The sequence below is a fragment of the Natator depressus genome, chromosome 2 (genome assembly GCF_965152275.1).
Source record: "Natator depressus isolate rNatDep1 chromosome 2, rNatDep2.hap1, whole genome shotgun sequence".
Taxonomy (NCBI): domain Eukaryota; kingdom Metazoa; phylum Chordata; order Testudines; family Cheloniidae; genus Natator; species Natator depressus.
This window is the reverse complement of record NC_134235.1, coordinates 118,695,405-118,718,061: the sequence shown is the minus strand read 5'-3', so window position 1 is coordinate 118,718,061 and position 22,657 is coordinate 118,695,405. Positions and strand designations below refer to the sequence as shown.

The window sequence follows — 22,657 nt, the reverse complement described above, 5'->3', positions numbered from 1 at the left end:
CAGCAGACAAGAAGCAGACAAGAAGGTAAACAATTTTAAAACAATTTTTTTTTAACTATGAACTGTGATTGGTGAAGAAGGCTGTTTTAAAGGCAAACTTTTAAAATTAAGGAATTCTGTAGGTTTGCAAAATAAACAATGTTTCAGAGGGGACGGACAGTATGATCTTTTAGGTTGTTCATCTTTTGAAGAATTAGGCAACAAAAGCACCATGAAAAATCTGAACATGGAGGAGATAAGTTCAAAATTCTTAGAAGTGTATGTTGTGTGATAAAATCTGTTGTGACATATGTATATAACTGCATGTGATACTGTTGAAGTTGTAATTAGTGGAGGCCCTTGGCTAAAATAACCCAAATCTGTTGATTTGCATGGCACAATGCAAATCCTATTCCCTCTCTTTGGCTTTTGGAGAACTAGAGGTGAAAGGTGGGAGAGCTGAGTATCTTTAATTTTTCAGTATTGGTTGGGAGGTTAATGTTGGCTCTGGAAGTATCCGATGTTGGCTTTGATATTTGGATTATGCTTTAATGTTTGGTAAAAAGCACACAGAGCTCAGGATAGATGTAGGTAAATACACAGATATAAAAGTTCTTCATGCAGGAACAAATAGAGTCAGAAAGTAGCGGAAGGGATGCACTCCCAAGGCATTAGCTACTAATTAGTGGAGCATTGCCAATGGCTTTACCAAAGAGAATGATCCGCATTATTTCATTTTACAAATGGAGAAATTGGGGGACAGAGGTTAAGTGTCTTGCCCAAGGCCACTCATAAAGGTAATGGTACAGCTGGGATGAGAATCCAAGTTTCCTGACTTAAGCACAGTGTTAGGATATAGATATTCAGGCCTGTCTGCAAAGGCCTGTACTTTAAGAATTTAGGTGTATTCTTATCACTTGGCTAGTTAGAGGTATAAAAGAAAGAATCAAAATCACTGTCTGCCAGTGTAAGGTCCTTCTCTTACTGTGACAGTCTGAGGCTCTGTTCTTAGGCTAAGGCCTTTGGCTAAGCAACAAAGGCAGCCATAAGCTGGGAAGCTACTGGTCACATCCTCACATTCCAAACTAGTCACATTGAAAGAAGGTTGTCATAAATATAAGGGGAAGGGTAAACCCCTTAAAATCCCTCCTGGCCGAGGAAAAATCCTCTCACCTGTAAAGGGTTAAGAAACTAAAGGTAACCTCACTAGCACCTGACCAAAATGACCAATGAGGAGACAAGATACTTTCAAAAGCTGGGAGGAGGGAGAAAAACAAAGGGTTTGTGTCTGTCTGTATGATGCTTTTGCCGGGGACAGAACAGGAATGGAGTCTTAGAACTTAGTAAGTAATCTAGCTAGGTATGTGTTAGATTATGATTTCTTTAAATGGCTGAGAAAATAGCTGTGCTGAATAGAATGAATATTCCTGTCTGTGTGTCTTTTTTGTAACTTAAGGTTTTGCCTAGAGGGATTCTCTATGTTTGAATCTAATTACCCTGTAAGGTATCTACCATCCTGATTTTACAGAGGTGATTCCTTTACTTCTATTAAAAGTCTTCTTGTAAGGAAACTGAATGCTTTTTCATTGTTCTAAGATCCAAGGGTTTGGGTCTGTGGTCACCTATGCAAATTGGTAGGATTTTTACCAAACCTTCCCCAGGAAGTGGGGTGCAAGGGTTGGGAGGATTTTGGGGGGAAAGATGGGTCCAAACTCCCTTTTTTCAGGAACCCAGATAAAGTTTGGTGGTGGCAGTGGAAATCCAAGGGCAAAGGGTAAAATTAATTTGTACCTTGGGGAAGTTTTAACCTAAGCTGGTAAAAGTAAGCTTAGGAGGTTTTCATGCAGGTCCCCACATCTGTACCCTAGAGTTCAGAGTGGGGGAGGAACCTTGAAAAAGGTGCTATTGGGCTGTTAGGAATACAATCCTGTCCTGATAATGCCTGTCACCTCCAGAGAAAGAGAAGTGCCTAGAAGATGTAAAAGGAAATTTAGGTTGATAGTTTTCGATCTGGTAAGAAGTCACTTATCAGTAGACACAGCTGGGAAACCCTTATGTCTTTATACATGTCGTTGTGAAATCCTCACTTCTGTATTGTTTTGTCATTATAGTTCCCACTTTGCTATTGTTTATTGGCATGGTCTCTGTCTGATTCTGTGATTGTTTCTGTCTGCTATATAATTAATTTTGCTGGGTGTAAACTAATTAAGGTGTTGGGATATAATTGGTTAGCTAATCATGTTACAATATGTTAGGATTGGTTAGTTAAATTTCAGTAGAATGATTGGTTAAGGTATAGCTAAGAATATTACTATATAAATTAGGGGCAAACAGGAAGTAAGTTGGGATTCGAAAATAAGGAAAAAGGAACTTGGATTTAAGCTTGCTGGAAGTTCACCCCAATAAACATCGAATTGTTTGCACCTTCGGACTTCGGGTATTGCTGCTTTCTGTTCATGCGAGAAGGACCAGGGAAGTGGGAGAGTGAAGGAATAAGCTCTCTAACATCTTTGTGCCGGGACTTGGGTACATCGCATCGGATAGGTGAGTGGCAGCCTGTAAGTCCCCCTCCCCAACAGTCTGCGCAGCTGCTTGGAGGGGATATGGCAAACTCTTGTGATGGTAGTTGCGGGTTCTGGCAAGCTGACCTTAAAAACTTCAAAGGAAGGAGATTCCACCACCTCCCTAGGTAATGCATTCCAGAGCTTCACCACCCTCCTAGTGAAAAAGATTTTCCTAATATCCAACCTAAATCTCCCCCACTGCAACTTGAGACCATTACTTCTCATTCTGTCATCTTCTACCACTGAGAACAGTCTAGATCCATCCTCTTTGGAACCCCCTTTCATTTAGTTGAAAGCAGCTATCAAATCCCCCTCATTCTTCTCTTCCGCAGACTAAACAATCCCAATTACCTCAGCCTCTCCTCATAAGTCATGTGTTCCAGTCCCTTAATCATTTTTGTTGCCCTCCGCTGGACGGTTTCCAATATTTTCACATCCTTCTTGTAGTGTGGGGCCCAAAACTGGACAGAGTACTCCAGATGAGGCCTCACCAGTGTTGAATAGAGGGGAATGATCACGTCCCTCGATCTGCTGGCAATGCCCCTACTTCTACAGCCCAAAATGCCATTGGCCTTCTTGGCAATGAGGGCACACTGTTGACTCATATCCAGCTTCTCGTCCACTGTAACCCCTAGGTCCTTTTCTGCAGAACTGCTGCCTAGCCATTCGGTCCCTAGTCTGTAGCGATGCATGGGATTCTTCCGTCCTAAGTGCAGGACTCTGCACTTGTCCTTGTTGAACCTCATCAGATTTCTTTTGGCCCAATCCTCTAATTTGTCTAGGTCCCTCTGTATCCTATCCCTACCCTCCAGCATATCTACCTCTCCTCCCAGTTTAGTGTCATCTGCAAACTTGCTGAGGGTGCAATCCACACCATCCTCCAGATCATTAATGAAGATATTGAACAAAACTGGCCCCAGGACCGACCCTTGGGGCACTCCACTTGATACTGGCTGCCAACTAGACATGGAGCCATTGATCACTACCCATTGAGCCCGACAATCTAGCCAGCTTTCTATCCACCATATAGTCCATTCATCCAGCCCATAATTATTTAACTTGCTGGCAAGAATACTGTGGGAGACAGAGCCCAGACTCCATCCTGTTGTTCCATTGAATCTAAAAAAGAGGGAGAGGAACTACTGTTGGTCATGACGACATCCAGAGACACTCTATCACATCTGGATTGTCACAGAGTGTAACACCAGAAGGGACCATTAGATCAGCTAGTGTGGCTTCCTGTATATCACAGGCCGCCAACACCCACACACTAAACCCATTCTGTCAGGAGAACTATAAGTTCACGTCACTAGCGGTATAATGTCACTTAAACTTATATTTGTTTTATAACTGCCTGCTTAATCTTTTCATAAATTTATAACCGATACACTGACTGAACATGGTTGTTTCTCAAAACTTGAACACAAAGTAACTTATGTGGGGCAGGGGAGAACAAACTTAGTCATCCTGAATCCATTCTATATTTCAATAATTTAAAATATTGCCTGATTCTTCCTATAACCTATAAGTTGCTCTGCTGGCATTTCCCCCCCTTCTTTATAAAAAACAGGGGATATAAATAATCCTGGGAATTACTGGCCAATCAGCCTTTTAAATTTGGTCTTTAAAATGTAGACCAGCTATTTTCAGGGGAGGTTAGAGGACTGTGCTGAGAGCTTTGACCTTCTGTACAAGAACAAGCCAGCTTTAGGCATGGCTGCTCAACCACAGATAATTGTTTCATGCTCACATATCTGATTTATAAATATTGTTGCCTTAAGAGGACAGTTTGATGTGACTGCTGATTTTAAGTCTCCTTTTGATTCTGTGGACAGAGGTCATCTTTGGGAGAAACTAAGGAAGGCTGAGATAGATTTTAGGTTACTTTATCTTTTGAGCCCCCCCTCAAGGTCAAATGGTCGCCAGGGTCAGGACATTAACTGATCCCATTCCCATTACAATTGGCAACAAGGCTGTCTACTGGCCCCCTTTTATTTTTACTTTTTATATCAATGAGGTTTTGGTGGTTTTGAGGGGAAGCAGTATTTTCCTCCCAAAATTTGTAACCAACCTGGGCGTGCAGATGATGTGGCCAGGTTGAAGATTTGCTGTGTTGCCTATTATTTTGCAACTTTTATTGCAGTTTGATAACTAAATGTTCCTTCCCAATCTTGGCTCAGAAGCCTTTTGCATCATGGACTCAAAAATTGGAATATTAGTTGTACAGCAATAATGTTTCTGTTATATGGGCAGTTGCTCTATTTGCCTGATCAGCAGCCAAAATAAAAATTGTGCGAAGGATATGCTAAATGGCCTAAATGGATCTGTTTATTCCTAACTTCTGTAATTTTATTTTTGTATATTGTTTTATGGACTGTTTCAAAAATGTAAATTGAATCTTGGAGACTGGTGTTTAAATCCATGCTTTTTAATTACTGCATTGTAATGAGTTTAAAACTTGTATTGTTCAGTTATGGCCAATTGCTAAGATGCCATATTAACAAGAGAGATTTGATTGGCTTTCTCAGAAAGGTGTCTCACCACTGCCCTGTTTTGAGTGTTCCTTTTGAGCTTTTTTTATAATTCCATTTTGAGATATTTTTGGAAACATTTGCATTTTTCTTATTTCCGGGTTCTTGGGGCCCAGTTCTGTCCTCAGTTACAGTACAACTCACTGATGTAACTCATGATTATATAGATGATGCACACAATTTAATGATTAAGACAACAAGGAGTACTTAGAATCATAGAATATCAGGGTTGGAAGGAACCTCAGGAGGTCATCTAGTCCAACCCCCTGCTCAAAGCAGGACCAATCCCCACTTTTTGCCCCAGATCCCTAAATGGCCCCCTCAAGGATTGAACGCACAACCCTGGGTTTAGCAGGCCAATGCTCAAACCACTGAGCTATCCCTCCCACTTGTGGCACCTTAGAGACTAACAAATTTATTTGGGCATAAGCTTTCGTGGGCTACAACCCACTTCATCAGAAGCATGGAGTGGAAAATACAGTAGGAAGATATATATACAGAGTACATGAAAAGATGGGCGTTGCCTTAACAATTCTAACAAGACAATTCAATTAAAGTGGGCTATTAATTTAATGGTTGTGAGTCTTTGAAAACCCCTTCTGCCTGTAGTGGGTTAGTGGTTGTCCCTCCCCCTCTGGCTCAAAGGGAGGCCAACCCAGTCGCAGGGGGAATTAGCAAATAAGGGCTGTGATCTATGGGGCTTGGGCACAGGTCCTCAGGCAGGGCAGAGCAGCCAACACCCTAGGGGGGCTCTGGCCCTCAGGCAGGGCAAAGCAGCAAATAGGCCATTCAGCCTAAGATGGGGAGAGGGTGGGGTGGGGTTGGCAACAGGGGGTAAGGGCCCACTCTACTCCACTGGGTCCCAGCCAAGGGCCCTGACAGTGGCAGAGGGCTCTACCATTGGGTCAGCAGGGATCCCACCGAAACACACTGACTCGAGCACTGGGCTACTTCCTATCATAATCCGAGGTGGGTTGCAGTGGCCAGGGATAGTTGGGGTAGTCGGCCGCTGGCAATCTCAGCAGCTCCTCTCCAACCTCAGTCTCTTCTGAGGGCTGGGCACTACCCAGCTCAGTCTCAGGACCAGTGGCCTACAGCAAGCAAGAGACATCTGTCTCCTTCCCTGGCTCTCGCTCAACTGAGCTGGTATCTGAAATAAGTTCACTTTTTCCATGGTGCAGATCAGGTGAACAAGCCTTCCTGAAGGCCATGTCCTGATCATTTAGTTAGACAGATTAGAGGAGGACACACTAGAATGAGGGACCCTGCAAGCTATTCACATTCTGTATATCGTACAGTTTTCATTAAGGACCAAGTTATAGTTCATATTTTTTCCATTGAGTGTTTCATCCTGTAATAGATGTAGTGATCTTTGTAATTCAATTGCATGGCTACTTAGCTTATAATTGTGATTGCTAGAGATAGTAACAGACCTATTTATTTTCCCTTACCTTGTAACTAACTATTCATAGTTATAAGGGAGAGGTAGGTTATATGTAGTTTGTAATTACGTTATTCTCTCCTAGTGCTGTTTTAACTAGTCCAGAGTAGTCTAATAGTGTTCTATTCTCAAAAACATGACCTGCCCATCATGAAAGAGCAAAGCAACCAATTTTAGCTATGACTTTTTCAAAGTTCTTACTTGCTTAGCTATCATTCAGTAGGACAAGGTGGGGGATGATACCAGTCAGCTCTGTGTTTTTGGGGAACCAGGGTGCAGTATCTAGCCTGTCTGACTCATAAAAGACACCCCCCCACACACCAGTCTCTGCTTGAACCAAAACCGACCAGAGAAAAGGCTTGCACAGAGCAGTGAAGGGCTTTGGGAGACACACCTAGACCCCCCCTGACAAGGGTGACAAGATTAAGACATCTCCATTAGCATACAGAATGGAAAACAGAGAACTCCCCTAGCCTCATCTGCATGAAAGATGGGACAGGGAGACATCTCTATTTGCATAAAGAATGGAGAGCAGAGACCTGCACTGAACTCTGAGATCAGAAAAGCAGGGACGCACTGCATCCTGTGGATCTCTGCTCCAGATGTTAATGAACCTACGCCTGCACACACCCAGCTCAGCAGTTATCAGACCAATTCTAGTAATGAATCCTTGATTGATATCCAAAATACTAAAGCAGCCTAGTTGCATTGTGAGCTCCCTGGAAGAAAACACCACCCATAGCCAACAGTGATCAGCTCCTATTGTCTAGCCTAAAGAAAACCCTTGAGTCATCAGTTTACCAATAGACAAATCTAGTGTTCTCCCTTGAACCATTGTATTTTCTCTACAAAAATCCCTACTCACCCTCCAGTCAGTGTTCTGATGCATGGACGCAAACTCTGCATCAGTTCCACTGGGACTCCATCTTCTCCTGACTGATCGTGCTGGGGGCTCTGCCTGTCTTCTGCACTCAGGACCCTGAGCTACCACTATCACCTGGGAACCCCAACCAGTTCATGCTTCAGGGAACAGTGAGATCCTTTTCTTTCTCTCTCTGTTTTCCTTTCTACCTCAGGTATTGACCTTTAATAATGTATGTTATGCTGGTTTAGGCTTTTCTTGTGTAGTTATCACTATTATTCAATAAATAACTTATGGTTAAGCTGGTTGCTTCTCTCTCTCTCTTAACTTTACTCCTTTGTGTTTTTAGCTTCCCCCATTTACTCTGCAGCAACGCTTCTTTTACCTAAGCTAAAGATCCCTGTGTGGCAAAAATACTGTGGGGTTTGCTCATCAAGTGGGTTACTACCAGTACAATTGTGACATGAAACTGGAGATAGGGACGTGGTAAACCTGTGGCATATAAGGGGGGACAGCTGAAAGTGCTGCTTGGCCCAGCCTATTGAGTACAGGGACATATATGGGGGTCAGCTTGAGAGTGCTGATTGACCTGGTCCACTCAGTTTTGCTCTGTTAGTGTGTGTGTGTGTGTGTGTGTGTGTGTGTGTGTTCATCTGGTTCTAGGGCTAGAGGAACCCAGTCCTGGGGAACCGAGGTCCTGCAGGATAGCTCCATTGGGAGGGGACTTGCAGAAGGAAGGAGTAGAGCTCCATATGAACACACAAGTGACATAAGTAGTACATTAATAAAATTACAGAACCCTCCCACCCCAGAAGAGTAACCCTAATAAATGAGCATACCCCAAAGTAAAGGGCACATCTGGTAACAGGGAGGAAATATCTTTTATTGGACTAACTTCTGTTGTTGAGAGAGACAAGCTCTGGAGCTGACACAGAGCTCTTCTTCAGGTCCTCTCACCAACAGAAGGGGGTCCAATGAAAGATATTATCCCACCCACCTTGTCTCTCTAATATCCTGAGACTGACACGGCTACAACAGCACTGCAGACCATTCAATAAGGCAGAGAAGAATCCAGTCCTACATTAGGAAATCAGAGCATGTTCAGTGCTGGATCTAGTATCATTGCCCAGGCCCAGCTGCATTCTTGCTGCTAAGCTGGGCACAGTCAGGAGCTGTACCTTGGAAAGTGGAGAAGAGTGGAAAGAAGATGGCTCATGGCTATACAAGATGGTTCATGATGATCAGTAGTAGCCTCCTTGGCTCAGGAGCACCTACGTTTCTGTTGGTTAGCAATCAGACATAGTAATTTCAGCTGAACTCAGGCTTTAGTCTCACAAAGTTGAGCAAAGTAAATTATTCAGATTTGGTTCTCTTCTTTTTTGTTCCTAGCCATCTGTGACTTCACAATGGGCTCCATTTCTCAAGCAATTACTGAAATGGGCCTTGATCTTTACAATGAACTGAACAAAAATGCTGCAAACAAAAATATCTTCTTCTCCCCTATGAGTATCTCTACTGGCCTGGTCATGGTCCTTTTGGGTGCCAGAGGTAACACTGCTAATCAGATGCAAACGGTAAGTGTCAACAAAACACGTGTACATGCTTTTATATTTTACATGCTTTTTTCTGCTAAGGCAAACATTAAAAGTAATGACAAATTATGTGAGAATTTTATAAAAAAGTGCATTTTCCGGGGATAATGCAGAATTAAGAAAAGAAACACTGTTTTCAAAATTGCTGCATCATGATTTCTATCACCTGCTTGTAGTGTCTGACTAATGATATGATTAGGATTCAGCGGCGTAGAGGCAGGGCTTAAGTCACATGGTGACATGGCAGTCTGCCACCATTCCCTTGCCACCATCTTGGGCTCCATTTTAAAAATAATGTTTCTAGTAGTTATGTTTGTCAAGAAATCCTTAAAACTGGAAATATAACCAGTGCAGAGATGTCAGCAGAAAGCCTGGAGCAATTGTTCTGAGAGGTGTGAACCGTCCTGCTCATTTTAGTGAGGTGTTAGCTCAGCTGCTCAATGTTGACATTTTGGGGTCTAATTTTCTGAAGTGCTGAGCCCAACAGCTCCTTTTAAAGTCAAAGGAACCTACCGAAGGTCTACTTCTCTGAAAATCAGGCCCTTAAGTTTTTCACTGCTCATCAGAAAGTCAGAAAAGATAGTTTAGTTTGCCACTGCGTAGGACTCATCCTCTCAGAAAGCCCTTCAAACTTCCTGTCCACTAGCAAAGTTGTAAGAGTTGGTCAGAAATCAGGATTTTTTTCCTCTGTCAAAAACGTTTGCCTTTTCATCCGAAAACCAAAATGTTTTGGCCAAAAGCTGCTGAAAAACCAAAAACATTTTGGTCAAAAACTTCTGAAAGATTGAAAAATTTTACTTTAGGTGTTTTTGGTTTGCTGACATCAACAGTAATCACCTTTTTGAAGAAAGCAGACACTTTCCACAAAATTTTGTTTGACTGAGACCCCAATTTTCCTTTTTTTTTTTTTTTTTTTTTTTTTAAAAGGAAAAGTTTCAACGAGCCCTTTAAAGGATGTCCTTTTGTTTAAGCTACCTACCAATAAGTGGTTTTAGAGTGCATTTACAAAGATTGTAGCATCTATGTTGTGTGGGGCTGTCCTTTTAAAAAAAACAAAAACTAAATGTTGTCCTGTATTTTCATATCAGTCCCCTTTATTTCCTTGAAATGATGGTCATCCTCTCAAACAAAAAATGGGAGAGGACTTGATTCTACTCTTACACCAGTATTAATTTGTAGTAGTTGCACTATAGTCAGTGGATTTACATTGCTGTAAAACTGATGTGAGATCAGAATCAGGCTTTTAGTGTGTGAACCACTTCTTAGTCTTAATCTTAGATTTGAAGAAAAATTCAGAATAAAACTATGAAATGCTGGACTACTTAAAAATTAGACTATGGATTAAGAACAATGGGCTGCCTCCTCAGCTGTTTTAAATTGCTAGTGCACCATTCAGGACAGGTTCCATCAGTTCAGATTTGACCCAGCGATTTAATCTCTTTATTTAGAAGAAGATATTGAGAACCATAAAGGTAGGAAAACCATTCGGACATATTCAGAAGTACCTAGCAACATCCTAATTCAGGAGAAGTAAAAAGGCTTGGATTCTAGAAACTCTATGATATGGACCCTTTAATTATCTTTACCAATCAAAGTCTAGCACAATTTTTCAATCTAGGTGCCAAAAGTAGGTTCTTAAATCCATATTTATGTACATAAATTGCTGAGCAGCCACAAATCCCACTGAAGTCAAGAGAACGTGCAGTATATGATAAAGATGTGAACAAATTAGAGAAAGTCCAGAGGAGAGTGACAAATAATAAAAAGGTGTAGAAAACCTGACCTATGAGGAAAGGTTAAAAACACTGGGCATATTGAGCCTTGAGAAAAGCCTGAAGGGGGACCTGATAATAGTCTTCAAATATGGTAAGGGCTGTTATAAGAGTATGGTGATCAATTGTTCTCCCTGTCCACTGAAGGTAGGACAAAAAGTAATGGGCTTAATCTGAAGCAAGGGAGATTTAAATGAGATATTAGGACAAACTTTCTATCTATCAGGATAGTTAAGCTCTGGAATAGACTTCCAAAGGAGGTTGTGGGATCTCCACCACCGGAGGTACAAGAGCAGACAAGGCAAACACCTGTTGGATGGTCTTGGTTTCCTTGGACCAGTCTTATTGCAGGAGGCTGGAAAAGATCAGTGTTTCTCAACCTTTTTGATACCAGCTTGCTGCCTTCCTAAAGTGTGTCAGGAAGATTTCAGGACCTGGCGCCGGTCCATGGATAGGCTGTTGAGAAACACTGGACTAGATGACCTCTTGAGGTCCCTTCCAGCCCTACATTTCTATGATTGGTATTCTTAGGTTACCATGTGCAGAACCTGACTGCTGCATGAACACTTTCTCAAGGTGGAGCTTGCTCCCTTTTCACCCACCCAACGGCCTTGACAGCTATACTGAATATGCTTATGTTAAAACAGGGATGGAGTTCTAATCTTCCCCACAAAGGGGCTAATACCTCCTCTTCTTTCTGAATTCAAGTGTCAATCTCAAATTGAGATTCACACCTTGAACATTTTCAAAATGAAAATTTTGTTTTCCTGTTCAAAATGACTAATTTAGAAACAATCTACTTATAGTTAAAATATGTAAAGTAGAACTTGAAGTGTTTCAAAATCATCAGAACAAGATGTTTTGATTGACCCAAAATGTGGTGTTTTTTTGCTTGTGGGTTCAAAAATTTTAGATTTAGACATTTTATCCCAATTTGGGACTGGAAAACTTCTCAAAATCTCAAATATTTTGTCAGGACAGGAAAACTGTTTCCTGCTCAGCTGGTATCTAGTGTAAGATAAGATAAGAAAAAGCCTTTCTGTGGAATGCATTTATGCTGCTTACAGCTGCTGTAATGTTACACTTTCAATCACAGGTTCTTCATTTGAACAGAGCTGCAGGAAGTGCAAACCTTGGAACTGGGCCTGTCTCGGAAAGTGGGACGACAGAAGCTGAGCCTGAATATCTCAATGAAGGGCAATATCATGAACTTCCTCACTTCCCAAAGGTACCTCTTCTGACCAAGATAGAGTAGCATTTTCATAGCTGTAAGGGGAGCTGCAGGCTGTATAATGGCCAGTGACAGCCTTTAGAGGAGTCATGATCACAGGCAGGAGGCCGCTGTAGTAAACTAGGAAATCCTTGACCGGGAGGTTGTGATTGATTGATTGATTAAAGGCCCAGTCCTGGAGAAATCAGTGCGCGCGCACACACACACTCTCTCTCTTTCTCTCTACTAAGAGCCAGGGGAGCAATTCCCCTGCTTTTGTACACTTACTCATGCTGGCTCTCAGTGGAGCTAGGGTGAGTATAAATAGCAGTAGAGGCGCTGCTGAGCCATGCCGTGTGCATGCCCACCAGTTTCAGGCAGGCTTGTACTTGTGGCCGCTAGCTGCGCTACCGTGGTTGTGCTGCTGTTTATATCCATTGCTAGCTCCCACTGATAGAGATACTCAAACACCCTGTGTAATGGAACGATCAGTCCCAGTATTTAACTTTTATACAACTTTAACAAAGAGAAAATGAAGCGTCTTTATTTCTACTTCGTTTGAAGCCGTCTCCTTCCCGATGTGACTTGGCTGGAGGAATCCACACAGAGTTCCAGACACTCCTTTCCCAACTGAAAAATCTCAACAAGAGCTATGTATTGAGCCTGGCCAACAGTCTGTTTGCACAAAAAGGATATCATTTTCACCAGGTAAGTTACCTGTGTTTGTTACATGTGAGAATTGAATCAAAGCTCACCTTTATACCAGAGATTCAGGGATGCCAACTCTTGTTATTTTTAGCATACGTTTCACAATATTTGGTGTTTTCCTTAAAGCCCTAACTCCTGGACTTATGATTGGGTGAAAATCTCAACTTTGTGTTTTTGTTGTTTTAAGCAAGCTTCTAGTCCTCAGGAAAGCTTGAAAACATGACCCAAGTACACCCTAGAGGCTTAGAAACCAGAAGGCAAAGAAAAAGAATCCAAAACTTTTGTTAATTAAAAAAAAAAAAAAGACGTTTTGGTCAGAGTTGGCTGCCTAATTCCTCTTTGTGGCCTTGGGAAATCTTCCTTCATGGTCAGGAGACTTTTCCCTTTTTGTTCAACTACGTGTTAGTGGGCTGAATGCACCAGATGCTCAACATAAATAATAACAGTAACTTTCTATGTCTGATCTAATCCTTATTTTTACACTTATTGTAGATAAGCAATTCTCCATGAAAAATCACCAATGTAATAAGGGTCCAGTTCATGATTGTACTATAAGGCAATTAGCTCTGTCCAGATGCTCAATGAATAAACTTCTAGTACTTTAGTTTCCCTATCAAGTTCAGTCCTGAACAAATTGTAAAAGAGCAGGGCTTTTTTTCTAATTGGCTTGAGTCACTCAGTTTCATATGGATGTAACCCTTCTGCCAGGCCAAGTTGATAGCAGCAAGGGCCGGGTTCAGTACACAGGGGTTCCCTCTCGTCAAAGCAAATGCAAAACTGGCTCGAGCCCCCACCCAGTGACCTGGGAAAATCTTACACACCCCCTGGGCGCCTCAAAGAGGCAATACTTCCCCTCTCGCAAGCACAGAGTCTCGGTGTAGCAGAGAATCTTTAATAACATGAGGTAAATGACATCAGCATTAAATTGGGGAAACACCACAACTAGTGTTCATTAACCAAACCATGAGCAAAGACCCACCCCAGCAAATTGGGCCACATCCTTTCCCTCGGGTTCTTGAGCCCCAGAACCCAAACGTCTCTTGAGTCCAGCAATCCACAAATCGCCCAAAGTCCAAAAAGTCCAGCCCCAGAGTTCAAAAGTTCATCTGCATAGTGTTACTCCCCAGTCTGGCTAAAATGTGCCTGTGTGTGGGGGAAAGAGGTAAGGGGCACCTTACGTGTCCCGAAGCTGACTGCCCCACAGGGCTCTGCTCCGCTCTGCTGTCTCACGAAAAGCTCCGCTCCACCACGACTGGCTCCGCTCTACACAGCTCGCCGTCTCACGAACGCTCCACTCCGCCATCTCACGAACAGCTCTGCTCTGCACAGCTCACCTCGCCGTCTCACGAACACTCCGCCAGCCTATCCACGAACAGCACCACTGCACTCTAGATCTTCTGGCTCCCCACTACTTGACACAGTGCTCAGTGATTTCAGGTCATAGTAGTAGGAGCCTTAGTGCTGGTGCACCATAAGGCCAAAGTGAATTCAGCACAGTACCTGTAGCAAGACTCTTAATAGACCCAAAATTAGCTCTGACATTCCACAGTGGAGAGAGACAGAGGTGCAATTGGTGTTTCAGGCCCTCACAAAGCGGCCCACGCCACCATGTACTAATACCTGTCTCAAGCCTCTCTCAATTCACAGAGTTTTGGAACCCATGTCCCTTGCCTAGCGAGTGCTACTTAGTTGATGGTGAGTCCCTCCATCATAACAAAAGGCCAAGTACAGTTCCAAGCACAGTTCCCATAATCAGGGTAATAACAATTTATTCTTCCCGCCCCAATAACAGAGACACTGGGGATCCCCCAACAGCCAAAGTGATGATTTGGGCAGTTATGGCCTCATTCTAGGCGGGGTGGGTGTGCCTATGCAAATGAGATCAGCCCCTGAAGTTCTTTTCCACAACTTACCACACCTCACCACCAGATGTCAGGTTGGAGCTCATCCTGACTCTGCTTACATTGAGGATCTGATTTATGGATTCTAACATTCATTAATGATCTTTATTTTACTATACAGCAATATTTAGAATGCACTAAGGAATTATATGGAGCAATGCTGCAAACAGTTGATTTTGAAAGTGCTACGGAAGCAACCAGACAGACAATAAATTCCTGGGTTGAAAGCAAGACACAAGGTAAGAAAGCATAGTTCCGATTGTCATTGGCTTTTCTCACCATTACGACAAAAGAAGAATCAGGATTTGAAAGCAAAAGGTTTTCCACCTGTGTGTGTGTGTGTGTGTGTGTGTGTGTGAGTACTCGTCTAAAATATTTTAACATTAAAAATATGAATTTGCTATCACATTCTCATTTTTATAACATTGCTTTCATATCCTGGTTGATGGGCAAGAATGCGGCTCCACAGTGCTGGGGCGACAAATGGGGGCAACAGAAGCTGTGGGTCTAGCTGTGAGGTGCAGCAAAGCCAGGGAATGGGAGAAGACAGATCGAGAGACTGATCATGTGGAAAGCAGAGCCTACAGAGGAATGTCCAGGGTGTGGATGATGTCCTAACTGCCAGGGAGGGTCACATCATGAGTAACTTACATTTTCTGTTACCATCTCCATTAAGAACCCAAACATGAGTAATGATCTCTTGCACGCTGGCATATGGCACATTCCCTTTACCTCAGCTGCAGTCTCACCTAGCCAAAGATAATCAAACTTTGAAATTTCAATCTGAAGGTGGACAGAATGGCCCAGGGGGTTGGTTTTGAGCAGTGGAGCTTTTTCTCTAAGTTAGAGATTTGTCTTTGTCTCTGTAAACAAGTCAGTTTTGAATAAGAAGTTATCACCTGATGACTGTCCAGTGACCCATGTGGAAAGAGTTGTTGTTTTCAGTCAGGTTCCTAGTATCAGAACCTGACGTTCACCTTTTAAAAGCAGCCTCACAAGGCTGGAAATGCATGCTTGTGCAGAGAACCAGCCCAAGGGCTGTGCCTCAATGAACTCCAGCTTCAGTCCTCAGAATGGAAGTAAAAAAACTACACAGATTATTACCAATCCCCAGAGCCATTCTGTCCATATTTGACTAAAAAAATGCAACTGAAATGGTCCTGGCCCCCTGCACAGGGGTGAATGTCTGTACCCTCATTGAATGAGATGGGTTTTGTGAATTATCTACTTAATCCTTCTAAATCAGGGCTGAGTCATATTAGTAGCAGTGCATAGAGAAGTTTACAATGCAGCTGGCTATTTCATCCCCGTTCTGTGGATAAACGGAAAGATTTAATTTGCAGAGCCAAGAACTAGATTTTCCCCATGTTAAATTAACCTTGCAAATAAATAAATATTGATAAATGAAAATTCAGCTAGATCTGTCTGTCTCAAATAATAATTTAGATTTAGCTTGTTTTTCTCTGACTGTTTTTAAGGTAAAATCAGGGAACTCTTTGTTCCTGGTGTTATTGACTCAACCGCTGTGCTGGTGCTAGTGAATGCAATCTACTTCAAAGCAACCTGGGAATACAAGTTTGAAGAAAAACACACAATGCCAAGAGACTTTAGGATAAACCAGGTACTGTAGCAGAATTCTATATTTTTAGCTTTGTTTTATCTTAGACACCTTCAGCAATGTCACTGCAGAGCACAACTTAGATATGGACCTATAGACATTGGCATCCCATCAACCTTACAAGCAAAATGAGGGTATATATTAAGCATAACCCGACTCTTCTACTGCATGAAAGATGTTTTTCAGTAGAGACCAGTGATCTCAAAGTGAATGAAGAAAACAAGAGCAAAACTGTAGCAATGTTAACTGCTTAGTACGCTACATACTTGGAACATGGTCTAAACACCAGGATACAGATTTATTTATTTTTAACTACACCATCACTTCCCGTAGGCCATGATCCTGGAAAGACTTACACATGTAAGTAATTTCAGCATAGGTCCGTTGACTCGTGAGTGAAGTTGAGCACATGCAGAAAATTTGAGCTTCGACTTCAGAATCTTAAGCCTAGTCCTGCAGGTGCTAGTAACACCAGATAAGTGCCAGAAAACTTAGGGAAGGAAGGTCGGGGTTTAGCCATGAATTGGTTTATGGTACTAGTGACGTCACACACAACTGGCAGAGAAACAAGAAAGTCTGAAGTTCAGATTTCTCACAATCTTAAGGCAATTGTGTCAGATTTTATTAAGTGTTCATTATACTTCAACAAAAACCATAAGTTTTGGGAATTTAAAAATAAAATTGCAACAAAATGCCCATTATACTTCACATTGAAAGGCAAACTGCAAAGCAAAAACAACAACAACAACCAACACAGGCTTGTGTTTGCTTTTTTATCATGTCCAAAAAAGCCCTTTTTAAAAAAAATATAACTTTTTTTTTCTTTGTTTGCCATAGGGATTTCAGGGAATGTCAAAGCTGGCTTTCCCTGTTAGCTGAGGTCTTAGAGGCCTCAGGTACCTGTTCAAAAGAGGTATGAACTGAGAGAAAATCACGAATGGTGGAAGTTACACATCAGTTAACAAGTCATTGGCCAGATATTCATGTAGATTGGAACCCATTACAATCCAGTCATTAGGAAACTTCCAGGGACCTCAGCTAGAGGAAAAACAAAACAGATAAGATGAGACCTGAATTTCTACAGTAATAAAACATGCATATTTTTGTTGAGAGTCCTGTTTAAATCTTCTTTACGCATTAAAAAACAAAACAAAAAAAGGTCAGCAACCTATATTCCCACCCACCCCTTTGCAGGGTTAAGAGACTAGCAAGATGGTGTTGCTACAATATCTAATGGGTTCATTTATATCCAAAGCGTTTACTATTTTCTTCAGAATATGGAAAAAGAGTCTGTTCTATAGCTGAGAACAGTCAATGCATTTGTAAGCACCATATCACATACAAATCTCAGCCACACCTTTTTATTTGAATACAAATTAGCAGGGAGGGGAATTTTATTGAACAGTAAAAGAGGGTGTCACGTTAAAGATTCTTCTCTGAGCAAATTGGTTACACCTAAAATAAGACTTGAACAACAACCTAAACAAAGATATAAAAGAGGATGAGGCGCCCATTAAAGATGAAAAGGAGGACTTGCGGCACCTTAGAGACTAATTTGAGCATAAGCTTTCGTGAGCTACAGCTCACTTCATCGGATGCTGTAGCTCACGAAAGCTTATGCTCAAATAAATTTGTTAGTCTCTAAGGTGCCATAAGTCCTCCTTTTCTTTTTACGAATACAGACTAACACGGCTGCTACTCTGAAACCTGCCATTAAAGATGGTAACTTCTAGAAGATGAATGAATGACTGCCAGAAAACCTAGATATGATTGTAATCCGGACATGGGTATTGGTTGCTGCACTGCTACATCATACAGAAGCCCACAGAGATGGGGAGAAATTGTGCAAGTGAATTACCAACAAATTTTGGGAAACAAAAGTCAGCAAGGTATTGAAATCCCATTTGTTAAATTGAGCAACTCTATTTGCATAACAATGAACTTCAGAGCAGGTTAGCATTTAAAGCCATATCTTCTTCTCGCAGGGGAAGAGGAATAATGAATAATTGTTATTAAGCTAAAAGAACAGGAGTACTTGTGGCACCTTAGAGACTAACAAATTTATTAGAGCATAAGCTTTCGTGAGCTACAGTCCACTTCATTAGATGCATAGAATGGAACATATAGTAAGTGTGTATATATATACAAACACACACACACAGATAAGTTGGAAGTTACCATACAAACTGTGAGGCTAATTAGTTAAGATGAGCTATTATCAGCAGGAGGAAAAAAAACTTTTGTAGTGATAATCAAGATGGCCCATTTAGACAGTTGACGAAAAGGTGTGGGAAATAGATTCAATATGTGTAATGACCCAGCCACTCCCAGTCTCTATTCAAACCCAAATTAATGGTATCAAGTTTGCATATTAATTCAAGCTCAGCAGTTTCTTGTTGGAGTCTGTTTTTGAAGCTTTTCTGTTGCAAAATTGCCACCCTTAAATCTTTTACTGAGTGGCCAGAGAGGTTGAGGTGTTCTCCTACCGCTTTTGAATGTTATGATACCTGTTATTAAGCTCTGTCTTTGTACAGGGGCAAGGTATAAACAAATGGGGGAGCTTCCTGTGTTGAAGTGCTCAGGATTCTAGGAGACAAACTATGGTTTGGTTGCACGGTTCATAAAAACAGGGAGGCTACACTTTTATGGCTTGTCAGACATCAGCATTTTTTCCAACCAAAGTCATTCCACAGCTCTTCCTGTGTGGAGCCTCTGAAGAAGCTGTGTCACAGGCAGAACGGGGGGCGGGGGGGGGGAGTCTCCCTTCCAAAAAGCTTCTATTCTATGGCTTTCAGCAACATTACCATTCTCCTTTACCTAACAGTGCCATAGAGATGTTACTTAAATGACTGGTTAGCAATGATTTTCACCTTTCCTGTGTTGTTTTATTCAAGCCAAGTATTTCCAATGACATACAATATTTGAAAGATAGCAGGAAGGTGAACTGAATGAGTTGGGGTGTGTGTATTTTCCTTGATCTTGCTATTTGAGTACTGATCACACTTATGTTGGTTTTATACCAGCATAACTCCAGTAGACCTGATTCTCCTCCCACTTACACCAGTTTTAACTGACTTCCATGGAAACAAAATAGTGGGGGCTCAGCACCCACCAGCCAACCGCTAATCAGCTGTTTGGCGTCAGGCAGGAGACGCTGGAGGGATAGCGCGGAGCTGGGGTGGGAAGAGGCGGACCAAGGGTGGGTGCTTGGGGGAAGGGACGGTGTGGGGCAGGGGCTCAGGGCAGAGTGAGGGTGGAGCACCCTCCCGAAAGAGGAAAGTAAGAGCCTGTGTTTCCCCCACCATTTGCATCCTGTTTCTCCTCCACCTCATGTGTTTGTTAAAAACAAGAGAAATCAATAACCTTCACACATCAGGACGGAGAGTAAAAGTAACCCTTCCTTTTTCATCAAAGAATGGTTGCTGAAACATGGGAGACTGATATTTCGCCTCCAGCAAAAGGAAACAAACTTGAATAGGTTTTAATTAAGTTTGTTTTGCATAATCACTCAATTCCAGTTTCACTGTAAATGCTTGTTTTAATGTCTCATTCCTTCTTGTGTTTAATTAATAAACTTTCAACTTTAGAAGGAATGTTTTTGGGTGATTGTCAAGGAACAGAGTAAATCCAAGGCACCTGCAGAAAATGATGCATCACTGTTGGACAGTGAAAGAGTTGATAAACATTTCTCTCTTTCGGCCCTTGATATCAGTTCAACAGCCCCACTGGCTTTCCATGATACGTAGGCTCCTAAGTGCCTTAATAATGCTTGAAAATGAGACTTAGGAGCCTAAGCCATTTCGCAGCTTTTGAACATTTTACCCTCAGTTAACATTGCCAGACCACTTGCCCATAATCTACGTTAGGTCCAACTTCTTGTCTCCATTACACTACTTTAAATCTGGAGTGATTCCACTGACATCAATGGAGTTACTCTGGAGTTACATCAATGCTCTGAAAACGGAATTTGGCCTTTGCATTGGAACTCAGCTGCCTGATTTTTTGAGAGTTGATTCTCGCACCAGAACAGGACTGACTTCAGTCGAGGCTATCCTGATTTACAGCAGTGTTTGATATCCCCACCAGGCCCCAGATCTTTCGGTGTGGAAGCCCCCGGTATTAATCTACTACATTCCCTCATTTTGTTCAGTTTTCAGCACCTTCTGTTTGTCAAATGATCATCCCATTTTAAACACTAGCTTGAGCAATACTCTGCTATGCCTTGATTGATAGTTTTTTCCATTTACGAATGTAAATGACTTATAAAATATTTATCCTATCTGCAATCAGTGTTCCTGTGAGCACTTCACATTGTCTTTTGTTCAAATGCAGGAGGGCATTGTCAGTTGTATTTATGTATCATTTTCTTTTAAATAGAATGAGAGCAAATCTGTGCAGATGATGTATCAGAAAGACAGATTTAAAATTGCCCACATACAGGAGATGAATGCTCAGATTCTTATGATCCCATATGCTGGAAAAGCACTGAATATGATCATACTTCTACCAGATGACATCACTGGTCTGGAACAGGTAAAGGACATTATACCACTGAATATCTGTGAAGTAGCCCGAATGTTGGCTCTCCTTTTTATCTGAATGAAACTTAGATAAAGATCTGAAGTGTTCAGAACTTCTCAGTTCCTTTGTCATTTATCGTGATCTCTCTTTTGGACCCTATAGGTTGAAAGGGCAATGACTTATGAGAAATTAACACACTGGACTTCCTTGGAAAGTATGAGAGAGAGAGAAGTGGAGGTGTATTTGCCCCGGTTCAAACTTGAAGACACCTTTGATCTCAACTTACCTTTACAAGAGATGGGGATGATTGATGTCTTTGAGCAATCAAAAGCTGATCTCTCTGGAATGGCTCCCTCACGATGGCTGTTTCTGTCAAAGGTTGTCCACAAGGCCTATGTGGAAGTTAATGAGGAAGGCACTTTGGCAGCAGCTGCTACAGGAAGTGTTGTTGTTAACAGATCCTATCCATCTGGTGATCTGTTTATGGCTGACCATCCTTTCCTTTTCTTTATACAGCACAATCCCACCAATACCATACTTTTCCTGGGAAAACTCTGCTCTCCTTAAAATCAAGGCAATTTTCTACCTCAGCAAGCACAGACAGATTATGTTATATTCTTCTACCATGAAATACTAGGACAGGTTTATTTTCTTAGTGTTTTTATAATCCTTTGAGATAACAAGCTAATAATTTTGGTGATGGCTCTTTAGATCCTTTCCATAGAGAGGAGAGAATTAGGGTCCATTTCAGGGGCACAGGACACTCCCAAAGCAGAATCCCTTTTGCTAACATAGGTCAGCAGTTCAGACTGAGCTCAAATTCAAGAAGTACTTGGCATAGCACCTTCATGCTTCTGATCAGCGTAGTTATAATGGAGTCTTACTCTGTTACTATACTTTTAACCAACCCACATACTACCCAATTGCAGCTCATGTGGCATCTATTAACTAGGTCTTAAACATCGTCGGCCAGATTCTTGATCCCAACTAAGAACACTCCATAGCAAAGCAGGCACATAGTTGCTCTGAAAGTGTAGCCAAGGACTCCTGTTGGTAGGTATCTGGCCCTATGTCACCTTCCCCCTCCCTTGTCCACATAGGGTATGTCTACACAACAATTAAACAATCGAGTCTGGCCCGGATCAGCTGACTGAGGTTCGCGGAACTCTAAAACTAGTGTAGATTTTTAGGCTTGGGCTAGAGCCCAAGCTCTGGTACCCCATGATGGGGGAAGAGTCCCTGAGCCTGAATGTCTACACAGCAAATTTTAGCCCCACAGCCTGAGCCCAAGTCAGCTGACTCAGGCCAGCTGCAGCTGTGCTGAAGGTCCTTTATTCCAGTGTATACATCTTCCTAGAAGACATGGTGGGGTTAGAGAAAGGAAAAGTGACTAGTGCTCCACTGATCCTGGTCCCTATGTCACAGTTGTTACTGCAGCCATTCTAATTTAGGACAGTGATTAGGATGCATTAAATCAGCATAGGGACTGTTTGGGCACTGGCCAGCCCAGTATCAGAAATAGAAAAATGGTAGAGAAGGGTCACATTTCTCCCTACCCCACTTTCTGCAGCTGTGTGCTAAGTCTGAACTTGACTCAGATGGCAGTCCAGCCCTGAAATTCTCTTTTCTCATTCATATTCAAATAAGAAATATTTCCCTACAGCAAATAACCATGTATGTGCCAATAAATGCAACGCCTTACTTGTGATAATGGATGCTTGATTTGTCTTTGTGCTATTTTACACTACATTAAAAATCAATTGCACATAAAGTCCCCCTACCCTCTTTTTTTTTTTTTTGCACATAAACCCACAAGATTTCAGTTTACAAAGGTTTACACAGGAGAGTGATGCGGTGTGACTTGGGTGTCTTATCTACATGGTATCTGAATTTTGTCACATAGCTGGAGCATTGTTTTGTATTATAGCAGCACATAGGCCCCATATCACAACTGCAAC

At 41.9% G+C, this 22,657-nt stretch overlaps 1 protein-coding gene across 1 annotated transcript; it reads left to right on the top strand.

Annotated features, from left to right (window-relative positions):
* Positions 1-1,265: 1,265 nt before the first annotated feature.
* On the top strand, positions 1,266-21,295 carry LOC141982672 (serpin B11-like). Its single transcript, XM_074944957.1, has 8 exons — positions 1,266-1,322; positions 8,767-8,951; positions 11,838-11,969; positions 12,516-12,659; positions 14,682-14,799; positions 16,039-16,181; positions 20,556-20,711; positions 20,862-21,295. Exons 2-8 carry the CDS (start codon positions 8,784-8,786, stop codon positions 21,264-21,266), a joined length of 1,266 nt encoding a protein of 421 aa, XP_074801058.1. The 5' UTR covers positions 1,266-1,322; positions 8,767-8,783; the 3' UTR covers positions 21,267-21,295.
* The last annotated feature ends 1,362 nt before the right edge of the window (positions 21,296-22,657 follow it).

Bases quoted from the DNA above. Each gene is read 5' to 3' on its own strand.
- LOC141982672 (XM_074944957.1), top strand. From the start codon at position 8,784: ATGGGCTCCATTTCTCAAGCAATTACTGAAATGGGCCTTGATCTTTAC. The intron at 8,952-11,837 runs GTAAGTGTCAAC...TTTCAATCACAG, and splicing joins CTGCTAATCAGATGCAAACG to GTTCTTCATTTGAACAGAGC. The intron at 16,182-20,555 runs GTACTGTAGCAG...TCTTTTAAATAG, and splicing joins GAGACTTTAGGATAAACCAG to AATGAGAGCAAATCTGTGCA.